At 40.9% G+C, this 17,655-nt stretch overlaps 1 protein-coding gene across 1 annotated transcript in view; it reads left to right on the top strand.

Annotated features, from left to right (window-relative positions):
- The window catches only part of rsrc1 (arginine/serine-rich coiled-coil 1), a 127,212-nt gene that overhangs the window by 9,433 nt on the left and 100,124 nt on the right, over positions 1–17,655 (top strand). Inside the window, exon 4 of the mRNA XM_046073883.1 lies at positions 11,858–12,085. Coding sequence (XP_045929839.1) covers positions 11,858–12,085 — 228 coding nt within the window. The remainder of the gene's footprint in view (positions 1–11,857; positions 12,086–17,655) is intronic.

Raw genomic sequence — 17,655 nt, 5'->3', positions numbered from 1 at the left:
GAACGCGTTTGTTGTTGTGTCCCCCCCCCCCAATCTTACTCTCTTTCTCTGTGTTGTCTTTTTTATTTATCTGCTGTAAAGGCCAGTCAAGCACTGCTCAGCTTTGTTGTCAGAAACCTTTATTTACCAAAGGGAGGAATAAGTGACTGACACAGACAGCCTCTTTCATCCCCGCCTCGCCGCAAGCAGTGTTCCCCTCTACCGCCAGAGGAAAACCCCCCTTCTCACCCCTCACTTCTGCCAAGCCCAAAACCCCTCTACCCTACTCCACCGCACCCCTCCATCCTGCAGGCTCACAACACAGTAGTCTACTCCCCTGGGTAGCAACCTAGCTGTAGAGTCTGCACTGTGTAACACACAGAAAATTCACCTCGCAAAAAGAATCGCACCAGTCCTCTCACATGTAGTAGACAAATGAGGGAGTTAGTCCGGTGATCACAAAGAAAGACTAGCTTAACATGAAGGGGTTGTCCCTTTCTTCTTTTTATCCATCTGTTAAACAAACTCTGAGTAATGACACATGAAGCCTGTTGTGTTATAGCCTTGGGAAGGTAGTAAACACTTTGTGAAGGAGGGGAAAGGAGTCAGTCGCCTAATCAGTGCGTCAGAAATGACAAAAGCACACTAAACAGTTTTGTTTAAATCAGAAAGCGATTTCAAAAAATAACATTCACACTCAAAAGTTCAATTGTGTATTTCCTGTAACTCAAATGTTGTAATTCAGCCTAATTTGTTAATATAAGAAAAACATCATTACTAAACATGCATTTTGAATAATACATAAAGGTTTTTTCTGCAGGCGTTGGGAGCGTGTCAAGTCAGTCACCTGTGCATATTTTCCCTAGTTAGCCTACATGTTCATCCAGATGAAGTAAGGGCTAAATAAGTGAGTTGTTAAGGGCACATACTGTAGCCCTTTATCACTGTCAACATACAGAGAATCCTAATAGTGTCTGAAGATAGGTAACATCTTTTCTTTTCTACTTATTTGTATCTTTATTTTTTCTTTTTCACGCTCTTGAGCATGGAGGTGGGAGGATAAAACCTGTTTTCTGTGGAAATAATATTTTTTAATTTACTTTTCTTCTTCATAACATGTTTATCAGATGGCTACTTATAGTGATATACTGGTACATAAAAGAAATAGACACACTTATTTATAAGTTGCATTTAATATACTGACTCATCAAGAAGGGAAACACACCAAAAGTCAGAACAGATAATGAGATGTGTAGTAGTTAAACAGTGAAATAATCATTATTTGCTATTTTAATTAAACTTTTATTTATTTTTTTCCCAAATACTGCAATGAACAATTCTTATCCAGAGCTCAAGCAAATGTGAAGATGCACGATTCAGTTATCCACCCCTCCCCAAATCTAAAATACATTCTTATTGCAGCATAAATTCTGCAAGTTTATATAGATTTTGTAATTAAACAAAACTTAACAAAAGCATACAGTTTTTTTTAGCTTACTACTCTAATCACTGGGATCGCTGAGTAATTTTCCTTTTTGAAAGCCGTGTGAATGAAGGCAAATCTTTGTGATTAATTTAAGTATCACAGAGACCAGACTACTTTATGTTACTTTATGTCTGTATACCAAAGACAGAATGTGGCTGTTTGATGACTGAAACCCATTAAGTATGACACTCGTACTGTTATTTTTTTAGTAGAGACACATTTGCACTGTTTTGCTAATAAAAGCTCTATAATGCCAAAGACTAATACCATGCAATCAGCCCTCATTGTGTTCACTTTATATGACAGTGAAAAGACTCATCCGTCTGGCCAGACCAAGAGAAAGACGGAGACAGAAACGCTTTTAGCTCTGGCATAGGGAAATGAACACCAAATGTATCTCTCTCTCTTTCCTCCCTGCCTTCTCTCTGTCCCTCTCTCTCTCTCTCTCTCCTATTTAAGCTTCTTGAAGTTCTTCCAAATTGGGTTTTAAATGCCAATTAGGAGGTTGAATGTAGTAAAATAAAAGCAAATGCAGGCAGGATGGCCTCACCTTCTGGCTGGTTAGGCTTCAGAGAGAGCCGAGCCGGACCTTTGGCTCCCAGCGAGGCTTTGAGAGAAATATCCTGCCTAATGAACACATTAATTAGAACCATAACTATTTATAAGATGATAATTAGTAACGAAGGGAGGTAAACTGGGCTTTTCCTGCAATTAATGGAGGATTAATTACAGGAGCTAATGAAGTGGATTTTTGAAACACGTGGAGGTGAAGTACAGAGATGTGCAGCTCGCTTTGTGATCACTGGAATAATTATTTTCGCCAGCGCCAAAGCGTTTGAGGCCCTGGTCTTCGCCGGCTCAGGCCGGCTAATAAGCATCATTGCATCGTTATATATGCACTTAAAAAGACTTGCCACTGAAATGACTATCTAATTATTTCTAATTGGCAGGCCCTGTGTGTTGTCATTGAGCTGTTTGGAGCCACAGCGGAGCCCTGGGTCTAATAACGCTTTGGGCGGAGAAGGAGGGGGAGAGAGAGCAAGAGACACAGGGATACATAGAGAGAGAGAGAGAAAAGAGGAGGGGACTCTACCAGTTGCCTGCAGCTCATAGCTGGACCTGCACATTGCCCCCCACCCGTTCCACTTGCCCAGCAGGACGGCGGGTCCTAGAATGACGCCCGGTGCACTCGGAGGTCACCTTGCCAAGTAGCCGATTAGCAAAGTTTTATTTTATCTGCGCTTAATTTCCCCCCTTTTAATTAACAGCTTCTGCTCTTAATTTATGCACAGATAAACGCCACCGTCTGTCCACAGTTCTTCTTTTCATTCTTAAACATGCTACACACACTCACACACAGACAGAGAAGGGAGGGAGGTATGTTTATGTGCTGTGTGTGTGATTCAGTGGCCAGGTTTTGAGCCGGTCCATGGAGACCTGTGCTAAGAGAGCATGCATGGACAAACCTCAGTCAGGTGTATTTACCTTGTACTCCAGTTATGCTCCTGCGCAAAAACCATATGGACACCATCATTCTCAGGGACTCAGGAGGAAACGTTTGGATGCTTATATAGTTTGTCTTTACAATATGCTGGCACAGTCATATTCAGACTAATACTTTTACATTTATCAATGTAAATACGTGCATGTTAACAATGGATTTACGTTTTCATTATTGGAGGCATTGATCTCCATTTAGGCTGTGTCACATTCACATGTAAGACCATGTATGTTTGAGAGTGTATGTGAGTGTTTGAACGATGGCCTGGGATTATGTGTGCGAGTACCTCACTTAACTTGTCCTAAGCAGAGCCATGTGCGTAGTCCTGCCAAAAAAACACAGCCATTCCTCCTCCCCCTCCCGGACAACTTGATAGCAAATTGCCAGCTAATGGAACCACTGCCTGCACTTGTCAGTTCACTTTGGACAAGCAGAAACCACACACACACACACACACACACACACACACACACACACACACACACACACACACACACACACACACACACACACACACACACACACAAGCATGTGGTTTCACTCACACGTATAGTAATTTATTTGTGGAAAAAGAAGAGAAAAATGAGAGAGAATGGCAGACAAATGAAACAAGGATCATGTGCGCCTTGACTGAAACCTTGACAATCTTTTTGAAAGTAATGAAACACTTTCTCAGCATGCGCATGAGTTTTTCTATTTGAAATTTGTCTTCCTTTTTTGTTCTGTCTATCCATTTGGGTTTTGGCAGAGTCGAGGACATGAGGAAGTGGAGATGGATCGCCCAAAGGATACGTGGCCAACTGTCGTATGATTGGCTGAACAAAGAGCAGAGCACTTCTGTGACTGGTTGAACAGAGAATCCGACGTTGTGATTTTGGCTTGAAATCAAAGCAGGAAAAAATGTAATTATTTTAAATACAGTCAACAGTTTTGTTGCAGTGGAAGTTTGCCAGCTTTCTCTGTAAACTCTGCAGGATATTGAGCAGCAAAAAAAGTTGGATAACAAAGCATCCACCCTGTCTCTCACGTGCTACTGCAGATGTGTAATGAGTGACATTTATGCCATCACTGTAACAAGCGGCATCGTTTGGATCCTGCTTTCAGGTCACTCTTGTGACTCCTTCACCTGAATATTAGTGACTCTTGATCCTACGAAAGATTAAATGGGTTTAAATTCGATTAGATATAAAATATAAAGATAAGAAATATATATTTTAAAAAAAAAAGATATATATTGATCTTGGCGGTATTATAGATAGCTATATGCAGTCATCCCTCACATCTAAATCTTTTTCAAAGAATGGTGGCCAGAAAAAGTCGACGTGCTTATGGGTTGGCGTTGCAGTGCTATTATGCTTCATAAAAACCAACAACCGTGATTGGTAAAAGAAGGTCAAATCTGCCTTCTTTACAGGCTATTTATAATTCTGTGCGTTGGACATGTACACTACGAGAAGCAACAGATGTTGTGGAGGGAAGAGCCTTTTTTTTTTGTCAGAGGGTGGAGTGTTTTCTCTTTCTATTCATTTCTTGATCTCTCTTTTTCTGTGTTCGTCTCTCTCTCCCTCTCTACTTCTCCTTGTTCAATCTTGACAGCAGTTCATAAAAAAATGATTTTTAGAATTCTTTATGAGACAAGTTCTGTCAGAAGACAACTTTATTTTATTCCACTAAAGAGGGGAAACTAATAGTGCTATGTTTTTTTTACAGGGCACTATTCCAGTTGTGTCTTGGGTGTTTAATTAAGTGTAGTTTCCCTTTAGTAGTGGAATGTGTGTCTGCTTTTTGTCGGCCCGTTCCTCTGTGCCTTTTACAGTCCACCCACATGGTTTGTTTCAGCGTTTATGATTTTTCTTATACCGGAGTTGTGAGGTTCCTAAATCACTTAAGCACACGGGGCCGAGCAGTCCACATTTAAACAATAAAAGGCTGTTATGCTAAGGGCCCTCAGATCTCCTACCACTTCATAAATACATGCGTATAAAAGGCAGAAAAATACATCTTCCTGACCAGAGAGAGAGGGAGAGCGAGCGTCTGAGAGCACACCTGCTAATTGGAGCCAGCTTGATGTGAAGTACTGGTGTCTGCTTTGTCCTCTCCAGAAGTCCCAAATGTGTTTTTTTCTCTTTCATTTTACCCCTTTTTCGTTACCATGGTTGTTCTTGACTCCCCAACTTTTATAACCCTTTCTCTTTATCTTATCTCTACTTCTCCCTTCATAGCCTCCTACTGTCCTTCACCTATTGTCTCTCCTTGTGTAGTCTGCACTCCCTCTCCCTCTCCCCTTCCCCCTTCTCCTTGTCTGTCCTTCAACTTTTTTCTCCCTCCCTGCTTCCCACCCTCATACAGATGGAGGCAGTGACAACCAAAACAACTCTCTCCTAACTCGGCGTAACTAATTGTTCCGGGCCGTGATGGATAGAAGGAGGGGAAAAAGTGGGTTTCAATTGCGTGAGTGGCTGTGAGCGAGTTGGCAAGTTAGCACCTAGTCTAAGTGTGACCCCCACTTGACCTTGTGTCTGGGCTGAGTGGCTGAGCCAGGGCCCCCCTCGGCTCCAGCTGCTAATGGGTGTCATGTCGAGCTGTGGCTGCACAGAGGTCAGAGGTCGCGGGTGCACACCAGACGGCCAAGTTTAGGATTGCGATGAGGAGGCTGAGTGACACCGGGCATATGCGCCAATGAAGACGGCGGGTCATCAACACGTGTGTGCAGCGATGTACACACTCAGTCATGCACACATACACGTACCGTATGCATGCACACACATGAAAACCACATCTTTCTGTAGAAAGTCATCTTTTCCCTCATCGGTGGCTGGCTGTTGTAGGTTCCTATAGATCTGAGGGGTCTTTGAAGGCCTTTGAACTCTGCTAAATGACTTGACCTTGTGGCTTGTGGCTGTACCCGTGTGTGTGTGTGTGTGTGTGTGTGTGTTTTGGGTGGGTGATGGGAGGGGGGTAGTGAGTGGGTGGCCTGCATGGGGTCTTATTTCTTCTGCACAGCATAGCAGGGCATTGCCGACGTTTGTGTTGACGGCTGCTAAATTAAAAGCAAACTGAAGATTATGACGAATCTAAACATTGCTTTTATGAAGCAGAGGGGGACGAAGAAAAAACATTTTTGTGAATCTTTCATGCTCTGTCTTTGCTGTGTTAATTGTGCTCACAATCAGCTACTTTGCAGTGTGTTATTTAGTGTGCATGCGTGTATGTATATTTATGTTTCTATGTGGGTGTGCATGGTGAATGGCGGCGTCTGTGCGTGCGTGCGTGCGCTGTGAACCGAGGGAACAGATAATGTGGCTGCTTGGAAGGAGGAAGCAGCTTGGGAAATGATTTCAACAGTTCTCATAATTAGAGGAATATCATAAATTAAACTTGTGTCTGCCGTTGCGTTTGAAGAGCACTCAAAAGTAATAAATTCTGGATGGTTAACATATTTGCATTCCATTCAGCAGGCAGCGTCAGGCAGGAACAGCTGTTTTCCACGTCTTTTGGCAGCAGGAAATGCACATTGCTCACTCAAGGTGCTTTTAGACACATTGAAATGGCATAAAAAAGAAAAGTGACTTTTAACTTGAACATGAAGCTGCTGCTGTGTGCTCTGTCACTGGAAATAACTCGGCGGGGAACAGCGCATTAATGAAGTTCTTCAAATATGGATCTTCTCACTTTCAATAGGCCCGTTTCTTTTTCAATCTGTCTATTGCTTGCAAAACTCAACTGGCAAGCTATTTGGTGTGTGTGTGTGTGTGTGTGTGTCTGCCTGGAGGGGAACTCACATCTAAGGTTTTACTGGATAGGTCTGTACCACCAGCTTGGTGGGTTGGTTATGACCTGCCAGTAAAATACATTGTTGATACAAAGTATAAATACCAAAGATGTGAAACAAATGTTATGGTTTCAGATGCCACCTTAGTAGTTACAAAAACACTTTTATCTACAAGAAGTTGATCAGAAAACTGCAATGACTTTGCTTTGTAGGACATTTTAGGTCAGATAGCACCACCTATACTTTTTTAACAAATTGCATATCACACCATCTCTGTCTTGTCAATCCAACTTTACACAATTAATATTGTTTATAGGCATATCATGGTTTTAATGGTTGTGATTTAGTTGCAATTAATCGTTGTCCTGCACCACCTCTGGACTAGCCTCTGTTCCCTCTGGCTTTTGTTCCCCAATTATTTTGTACTTTTTCATAAACAATTTCTCTCTCCAATCTTTCTGAAAAGTTGAAACATGATACTGCGATTCTCTGTCCGTATTTTAAGCTTAATGGGTGTGCTGGTGGTGCTTGCTTGTTGAACCTACCTCGCTGTTTTTTCAAAGATTAAATAATGATAGGGATAGTTCACCTACTGCTTTGACTCTCAAAAGTTGTAGTTGTTATCAGAATCATTTTGTTACATCTTTGTTTACATGAAAAAGTACTTAGATTTTACTTGATGATAGCACAGCAGTAGATTTAGCGCACAGGTACACGTAGACATTTAGCTTAAAATAGAATATTGATGGGTAACTTCAGTCACGTTTCAGATTTTCAGATGGATACATGAAAAAAGACAAATACGCTGAGGAGTGGAGGGTAGTGGCACAGAGGCTGGCCTGTAGGCTAGGTCGGAAGTGGAGCAAGTGGATGACTTCAGCTCTTATTGACAAATTTCCAGTAGCTTCTTTAGATGAACGTAATTAAATGATGGTAGAATGCAAAAAATGTAAACAATTCCTATTTAAAGTCCTGCTTGTGTATACGACAATTAACCAGGAAACTGAGAAGGTAATTTTCAAAAATAATAATACAGCTGTGTATTTTTAGGTCCCATGATAACTCTTCTCTTGCTTTTAGTGTATTGTTAGTAAGACAGACTCTGGTCAGACAGGGGTCACTGTCGCCAGTTTCCACTGAAACACGATAGGGTTTAAGTTACATAGCCATTAATCACTGCTGCGCCACACTGGCCTAATGGATGGGGAAACTGCTCGGGGCATCACTGAGAACATCACTTGTGGTGTTCCCAGCAGTTATGTTGCCATTTTCTGCCAAAGGACAAATTCACTATGGACTTTGTTTTGTCTTCTAAACAGAAGATGGTAGTTGGGGAAACGAAGAAAACAATATGAATGTCTGTCACTGCTGCTCGAATTGGTGGAAGATAAGGTTAAAGGCACAGCAGGGACGATTGGTCTTTTTGTGTGCGTGTTCGTGTGTTCCCTGTCCCTACAGTGCGTAGTATGAATAATGATTTAACCGGGGTCAGATTCCATTGGAGACGTTTACCTGTATCTGACACTAGTGGTATCGCGTCGCTGCCATTAATGTCCAATTTTCAATGAAAACAGAAATAGAATACAGACTGATAAGGGTAACACACCATCCAGCTTCACACCCAACCACATAATTACCCCAATGGGCTGTGGTGAGGGATCATATCCTGGCGCGCACTGGGGGGTCAGCAGCGATAAGCTTCAGCCGAGCTCCCAACATGCAGCATAATTACTCTATTGATAATTCACCAGGAAAATGGTCCCAGCCAATTGCAGAGCTCCGATTTAATGGATTGGACAGTGAAACGAGGGAGGAATGGAAGAAGAATACTATGAGGGGCAGTGCGTGTGTGTGTGTGGGGGGGGGGTCTTACGTGGGGGCAACTAGCAAGGGCCTTTTATTAGAAATGAAAATATGTTTAGGCCATAGGGGGACCCATTTTCCCTGGAGATAATAAGGCCAATAAAATGTAAAGCAGGGGAAGGGCTTGGCACGGGGTCCAACTGTGGCTGTTTATCTGTGTGTGTCCTGCATTAGCCCATTTATCCCCAGCCTCAAATTAGCTAATCATTCTCCAAGGGGAAGGACTTGGTCAGGAAATTGACATTTAGCAGCATAGGCTCACTCTATTAACTACAGTAAATTTAATTTGCTGCACACCCCAGAAGTGGGCTGTTTTCTTTGCTATCAGAGGGGAAAAGGGAGCGAGGGAGCCAGAGAAACCGAGAGAGAGAGAGAGATTGTGTTTATTGCATCTGCTGCTTCTGGCCACAATTTGCTTGGCTGTAAATATAAGACATAGGCTTGGAACACTGCAACTCTGTTGTATTCCCTCTCATGTACTGTTGATTACAAACATATGCAGGCATTGTCAACACATAGATTCACTCATTCCAAGGTCTGTTTGGACCATTGATGAATTATCTCGCCTGGAGACTCCAAACCCCAAAAATGCCCATGTTTTTCTTTTCCTTTTTTTCCGTTAGCTGTGATTCTCTGACTAGCCTAATCGTAGTAAACGCTGTATCAAACACGCTAAATCAGATGTCCTGTGACTGATAACTTCTTTCACCTCAGCCTGAATCAGATGAATCAGATTTTTCACTATAATTATAGTTGTTGATAATCACTCCGGGGTGTCTGCTTTAATATCTGTCCTGGAGAATGCGATGAGACTGGCTTTGCTGTGGGAAAAGTTTATTTATGCAGAAAAAAAGAGAACTGCTCTTCAAATAAGTAGTCTTATTGTAACCAGAGCTAAAATGATTGGTCGATCAACTAGTCGTTCTACGGAACATGAACCTCCAACTATTTTGATCCATTTATCACTGAAGTAATTTTTTAATAGCAAAAATGCCGGAAAGTTTGTGGTTTTGGTTGGAGCTTCAATGATTTGTTGATTAACAGATTATTATTGGCAGAAAAATTATCTGCAAATATTTTGATAATCGATTAATCTTTTTAGTCAGATTTCAAGCTAGCATTCTCTGGTTAAAGCCTTTCACTTGTGATGACTTGCTGTTTTTCTTTATCATATCTGATTATAAACTGAATGTTTTGTAGTTGTGAACTTTTGGTTCAACAAAACAAGCTATATGAAAACATAATCTTGGGGATTTATTTGGGAATTATAGCCATAGACGTGTTATAGGTAAAACACTTAATAACGAAAACTAGATAAGTGCACATGGTAGAGTGCAGATCCCCTCCAGGCCTGGTAGAAAGGAAGTCATTTCGCATGTCATTTCATTCCATTTAGTCTGTACTGACTTATATTATGCAGTGATGGCGTGTCATTTTACATGCAAATGTCAGAGAACAAATTATCTTTGGGGTTTGGACGCAAAAATAATGACAATAATTGTATGTTACAGTCCTGATTGTAACACTTGACTGGGGAAAAAAAGAGTTAAGTGAACATGAAACTAAACTTGGAGTTAAAACTGATTGATATAGTGAATGAATTATGTGTTTGAACGTATGGTGATGTTTTAATGATATTGGTCAGTATCTGATCTTTGCTTATGAAGTAGATGTATTCACTGGAAATTCACTTCAAATAGTTTATAAGTTTTGTTGTTTTTTTTAAGAGAGACTCTCTTTCGACACCTTGCAGCTACTCTCCAGTGATCAGGATCGCCCCAGCCTAATTAATTGCAACAGTTGTCAGAGTGTTGTCTGTTAGAATGGTGACAGGTGTCTGAAGAAAATGATTAGTTTTCTGTTGGGAGAGAGACAGCTCTGGATGTCCCAAACTGCAAACTAATAAAGGGGGGGGGTGAAGCAATAAAGCTCATGGACAGCAGGTTTGACTGTTTTTATAGACAAATCAATAAAATGATAGATGATGGAAAATAACAGCATCTCAGCTGCCGATTTCAGCTGGGGTTTCAAATCATGGTCCCGGCGCGCGCACACACAAGTGACACACAAGTGTTTTGTCTACATTGATAGACATGTGCAGTGGCATATAAATAAGTGGCTATGTTTTGGTTCTTTGTGTTTTGTGGCACCATATTGAGGTATGGTTTGATGACTTGAAGATGATGTGTGTGTAACTGTGTGTGTGTGTGTGTTTGTGTGTCATAACTAACAGAGTAAATATCCTGTTGTAAATCTTTTTGAGACCAGAGGGGCAGTGTCAGGATCAATACCGAGGACAGGGCTTCCTCTGAGCCCGCCTCTAATTGGCTCCATTGCTATGGTGTCGTGTGTGTGTGTGCATCACTGTGTATGTTATTGTATATAACAGTGTTATTAGGTCCATCAAATGAAGGATCAGTTTGTCCACTCCAGGGAAATTTTATCGTAGTGAATTTTAGTTTTAAGTTTCGTTAACAGATGCGGTTACATTGTTACTGTGCGTTGAAGTTAAGTTGCCATCTCCAGCTGAAGCTGGTCTCGCATTGGATTGGGTGTCATTTACATTATATTTTTTATCAATTGTAGTTTTGATTTTGGGTAAGTTTGAAAATTGTTTTCCAAGTCTTTATTACACGCAACACTTGCGTTTAACCAAAAATCTGAAGATGTTGAAAGCAGGAAACTCATTTACTTTCGGCAGATTTAAGCCCCCATAAGACGGTATATAGTGAATTAAGGAAAGGAATAAATGTTTACTGTTTTACTGAACACTTGAATCTGCTGATACGTGTGTATAGTGACTATTTTACAAATTGTAAAAGAGCCATAGATGTTGTCAACAAGCAATGAACTGAATTGCATGTACCGCAATGCATCCAAAAGATGTGTTTTCCTCAATGGGAATATACTCCATTGCCCTTACTATTGCCTTTTCTGTTTCCTATCACTGTTGCCACACACGTGCATAACTTACAGCTAAGTGAAACGTTCTCAGCCACATTTGCTGGGTGTGATCAAAAGGTGTTCTGGCCAATAATTAACTTAAGTAGAAGTAGACATGGCAGAAAAGGAGGAAGTGGATATAACTTAGATTAATTATTATTAACTAATTATTATTATTACAATAGTATTCAAAAAACTAACAGCATATAACTTTATTTAATATTCACTGAGGAAAAAAGAAAAAAAAAACATTAATTTGTTGCATTATCAGTTGTTTTTTTAGCCGCAAACTATGACCTTTCATCTCTTCCAGTTCTCATTCTCGCCACCGGCGGTCTCGCAGTAGGAGCGGCAGCCGCAGCCGGCGAGGGACCCACAGCCGCAAAAAGAGCCGCAGCCGGAGCCACAGCAGAGAGCGGGACCGGAGCCGCCGTAAGGGCCACGGCCGGGAGAGAGAGAAAGACAAGGAGAGGGACAGAGAAAGAGAACGAGACAAGGACAGAGAGAAAGATAAGAGTAAAGACAAGTCAGACAAAAAGGGGTAAGTGATGAATGACTTTGTACATGCAAGCATACACACCAAACAGCCCAGCTCAGTCTGAACTGTACGGTTCCACAGGAGTGCTGAATATTTTGGTCAGTATATTACAGACTTAAATATGGAGCACAGTCTCAGCTCCTCCCTCTGTCCATCCATCACTTGATCCTTCCATCCATCAATCCATCACTAGCTTTCTTCCTCTATTTCCCCTTGCAATCAAGCACCAAGCTATGCTGGTCTTGTAATGTGATATAATTCCCTCTTGTAACAGAAAATGACATGGAGATATAACAATATATGGTAGGTAGAAGTGGATTTTTAGAGAATGTTTTGGGTCACCAGATGATGTCTGATGTCTTTAACTCCACTTTTCACCCTCTGGACCTGGGTGCAATAAGTCCAGAAACATAACAAGATCATATACATCTCTGATGTCTTTGGTGCTCATGCCAAAAAAAAACAACAACAAATGAGAGCTCCTTATTGAGGTGAGAAATGTTTGCAAATGACATCTTCACTTTCAAGTGTATGTCTTTCAAAGGCAGTAATATGCAGTAGAAACAGGTTTAGAGCATTGGATCTATAAACAGTGGTACACTCCACTTCAGGTCTGACTACCTTAGAGGCCTCTCTTTGCCGCTACCAGAATAGCACCCTCAATCCCTCCCCAGTGCGGCGTGCTGTAACGTGATTGGAGGCCACTGTAATATGACTGGTACCCAGTTGTTGTCCGTCATATTGAATGCCACAGAAGTGTGTCCCAGAGTATGGATCCCATACTTGTGCTTAGTTACACAACAATTTAAAAGACTTCAGCTTCCCAGGTAAACTGTGTCAAACCTCATGGTATAGTCTATATATGCACATCCAAATTAAGTTATTTGGTTTTTCAAACAAAGGAAAACTTTGAATACTTTGCGCATAAACTTATCGGAGAGAAAACATTCTGAAGCGGTATTTTCTAGGCTTTTCATTGGATTTATGAATAGAAATATGCAGTAATAGCCAAATGGCAATTTATGATTTTGCAAATGTTTGATCTGACTGAAATGATCTCCATTCCTCAGATGTATCCTTGATGCAACAGTGCAATCAGATGATGAAACTTCTCCACTGTAGCAATGGCCATAAGACAAAAATGCAGTATATCTAAGAAAATGTTTTAAACTTTCACAACTTCTTCTGCAAATTGTTTACAAGCTGTATCTCATTTAGTGAAGTAAATGCTAATTATTGAGAAATATATCTTGACAGTGAATCTTAACTGATATTTTTGTGTGTTTAGCAAATACTTTTCATAGATATAACTGAGGAAAACATGCACATCATTAGAAATAAGGGTTAAGCATTAACATATTCAAGCTATGGTTTCTTATTTATATTCAGAATTACACATTGTGTAAATGGCCTTTAAGATAATGACTCATAAGTTTAGTAAACTTGTTAGTAGAACAGATGTGTTGACAATAATAAAAAGCTGTGTCCTTTAATGCAGATTCCATATATTATATATATATTCTGGTCTGTTGGTCCCAATGGAGGCTTTATTGATTACGAATGAAAACCTTTGGGCTCAAGATTTCTCTGTGTGAACAGAACATGGAGATGTCCTTTTAAAGGAAAAGTGCTCAGTTTATTTGAAGCTATTACATATTGCCTTTCTTAGATCAGTATCAGGAAAACAAATAAAGCTAACAGTGAAATGGAAGGCCAGCAGACTATATCAATTTTCTTATTAAGGCTTCAATATCCTTCAGCATCGATAGGAATCTCTACCTTTATCTCTGACCCTGCTTTAGCTAGTCTGTGTGCACGTGTGTATGCTTATATACGTAGCAAGGTTGTTGGTTTGTGTGTGTGTGCACGTGTCAGCATTTCCACCTGTGGCAGTGTTAATATATTTTAAACTTTATATCCCCATATCTGGCCTTCCAATTTACTTAAACCCGTGGAGGCATGATGTTGAAATAATTTTGACTAAACCATGGGGTGCTGAGCTTCCATCAGACCAGGGGACATGTACATATAATCATCTTGCATAAAAGATTATAGCATGCAGGGTTTTTTTTTGCCACATCAAGTCACAATTAAATGACAGTTTGAAGGTTCTTGCTTCTGTAATTCACAATTTATCAGTTAGAAAAGGAAACGCAGTGGGTAGATTGTTCAAAAATGTGAAATTGTTTAGGTTGGACATTTTAACATAAATTTTACATTCACTGGAACAGTAATAGGTAATCAGTAAAGACACACTCTGTTCCAGGAAGTCAAAGTAAAGTGATTATTACATAAAAATACAAACACATAAATTGATGTATAGATTCTGATGAGCTTTATTTCTCTCTTAAACACTTAAACAGTTAAACAGTTAAATTAAAATGAGTAAAGTTCAAATTAAGTGGATATGGACCTTGACATGATGGTATCACTGTCCAAAAGCTACCTGACATGAATATTCCTGTTATTCTCCAGATGCTCCCACGGGTGTTTAGGTGCCTAACAAGTCTTCCTTTAGCAGAAGAAAGGCAGAAACAGTGACATCTTTCAGGAATATGTAAAACAAGGCTTTTCTGCAGTATATCCTGTCTATGACAAGCCACTTCTTCTTCCTCTGTCTCTTCCATTATTCTTCATCTGCTCTTAATGGTGATGGGGGGTAGGGTCTTTATGTAAGCCCCTGATCCTCACCACTTACACACAAACACACACATGAGCGCTGTAACACGCCAACCTCATTTACATCCAGGTTTCCTTGCTGGGTGGTGGGAGAGGAGTGAAGCAGTGTGATTTTGATGGCGGGGCCGGGTGGAGAAGAGGCTCCGGCGCTTTATAGTGTCTGTCAGGATGAACAGAGGGGCCCTTCAGAGCAGACACCCTGACACTGACTCTGTGTGAGCGTATGTGTGCGGTGTTGTCGTCATTAAACATTTAACACTCCTCTAGTATGACAGCAGGCATCTTGGTGCTCCAGCGGCATGTTTTCATGCAAAATTTATTAAAAAAGCCGAGCTGTTGTTAAGAGATCTTGTTGCCTTTCACCAGTGGCAAAGGGTAAGTGGGTGATTATAGAGTTGAGTGTTTACCCAGACTAGTGTACAGGGTCAGTAGGTCAGCTTTGCTCAGTGTAATCCTCTGGCTTTGTATTTACAGAGCGAACACAAGAGCTTCTTTTAAGAATTAAGCCAGCCCTAAAATGGTTTAGTTTGTTTGTGTTTTTCTCTTCTTTGATAGTATTCTCAACAAAAAGGTGTACTTTTATATCATTTATCATTATATATTCTGCATTGAGTTGAACATACAATTTATCCAGTTTTAGACATTGTTGTTATGTCTCTGATTGCTTGCTAACAAGTCTTCACGCACTCTTAATTGCAGATTATGGTGTTGATGTGTTACAGCTGACTCAGGTTGGTTACAAAGTGAGGCATGCTTGCAGTTAGTTCTTATTGTGGCAATAAATATGATGACAATTAGCCTCACACCAATTTGTAATTCGATTTGTGTGTTTATTTTTCCTCCTAAACTCAAATATGTGGATTTTCTTTTATCAAATTAGAATTTTTGTCCGGTGGATAGCACTGTGGCCTCACAGCAAGAAGGTCGCTTGTTCAAACCCCGGCCTTTCTGTGTGGAGTTTGCATGTTCTCCCCTCTGCTTGGGTTCTCTCCGGGTGCTCCGGCTTCCTCCCACCGTCCAAAGACATGTGGCCTAGGTTGATTGGTGACCCTAAATTGTCCTTGGGTGTAAGTGTGAGTGTGATTGGTTGTATGTCTCTGTGTGGCCCTGCAATGGATTGGCAACCTGTCCAGGGTGTACCCCGCCTTTTATCAGCTGGGATTGGCTCCAGCCCCCCTGTACGCAGGATAAGCTGTTGACGATGGATGGGTGGATATTATTTATTAGCTGAGCTACTCAGCAATCTTTTCAAATGCGCCTTGTGGGATTCACTGAAATATACCATGGACAAATTACAAAGATAAAGCAAAATCCTGAATTATCTCCTGTTGTCCTGAAAAACAATTATTATAGTATAGTGTGTTAATGAACACGCACGAGAGAAAAACATTAACATTTAGAAAAGATGATGATTGAGGAAATTTAGGGCTCCAAAATAACTTTTTCACCACCTTTCCAAAACTCACAAGGGGGAGCGCCAACATTGTTCCACAGCAGCCACACTGATAAGGCTGCCTGCAGATGTGTCTGCAGACATTTTTTTCGTGAGTGCAGAGATTTGCCAATGACGATTATCTCAAAATGCCACATAGTGGCCCGATTAATTTGCAGACCGATCTATCACTAGTCTCAAATTAGGTCAGGTTTCATTTTATTAATGAAAGATTTGTCAGTGTTTTTTCCTATTTCCCTAAACTGAAGCAGGAGAAACAAACAGTGTGTTGTGTTAACAAGTATGCATCTGCCCCCAGGCAGATAATTGACAAAAGTATAATTTGAATGTAACAGCATTCTTCACCTGATGTTCCGACCCAATTCCCACCTGTAATTAATGAGCAGAAATGTAGAAACTACAGTTAACAGATGGCTGTTTCTCAACAGAAATATTTTTAATTACAAGTCAGTGTTTTAAAAGGTTTTTGCAGAGGTTCAGGCTTTGATCAGGCTTGAAGGGATTTGGTTAGATTATGGATGGAGTACAGTCAGGGCCCAGTTTCTTTCTTCTTTTCTTTTTTTTTTTGGGTTCACTCATAATGTTAATGCACACATACACACATGGTATGCATGCTCTCACTCATTTCCATTTTCCACGTCCATCACCCTCCCCAAACTCGCCTCCTTTCGTCAAAGAATTTGTCTGCTTTCAAGAGAAGTGTTCACCTTTTCCTTTGGGCGGTGCCGACCTCTTTGCTTTCCTCTGTAACCCAATCACCAAAGTAGTGGAAGAACGTGGGCTGGCTGCCTTACTCCACATCCTCAATCAGAGAGGTCTGTCCAATTAGGCTGAACTCCTTGTATGTGCCGGGTCATGGGAGTAGCGTTGGTCCATCTAACTCAATTTCATGTCATTTGAGTGAGAAATGGGCAACACAGGCTCAGAGGGCAGAGTGGAGACCTCTCATGGCAGCAGAGAGTCGTCTTTTCCCTGTGCATGTAAAACTGGAGTTGGTATAATGAGCTTGGGTTAAAGAAATCAAATGACTGCCTACCTTTCATTAAAACTGTTTTTGATGTCTTTGTCTATAAAAGAATCATTTAGGAGTTTTTTTGTCTGCTAGCAAGGGGCAGCAATTCAACAGCATCCATTGTTCGCATTTGTAAAATAGCTTATTTTAAGAGGACGGAGTCTCTCTTTTTAAAGGCTTTCAAATAAAGCATGTTTTCCTGACATTTTTGTCGACAGAGCCGTCCCCACCAACCCGCCCATTCCCATCTCTTTCTGTGAATGTGATTGTTTAGTAATTCCTCTCATTACTGTGTTCTCCCCGGACAAGCTAAACAGAACCCAGCCTCGCCACAGGGGTCTCGTCAGGACCCGCAGGCCTCAGTTTGGCTAGCTTCGCTCTATCGCTCAGCCTTAACCTCTGGAAGCCTAGAGGCTGTGAGGCAAAGAG

This window comes from Micropterus dolomieu, linkage group LG17, assembly GCF_021292245.1.
Source record: "Micropterus dolomieu isolate WLL.071019.BEF.003 ecotype Adirondacks linkage group LG17, ASM2129224v1, whole genome shotgun sequence".
NCBI classification, from domain to species: domain Eukaryota; kingdom Metazoa; phylum Chordata; class Actinopteri; order Centrarchiformes; family Centrarchidae; genus Micropterus; species Micropterus dolomieu.
Note: the sequence above shows the minus strand (reverse complement) of the source record. Positions and strands in the feature narration are given on the sequence as shown.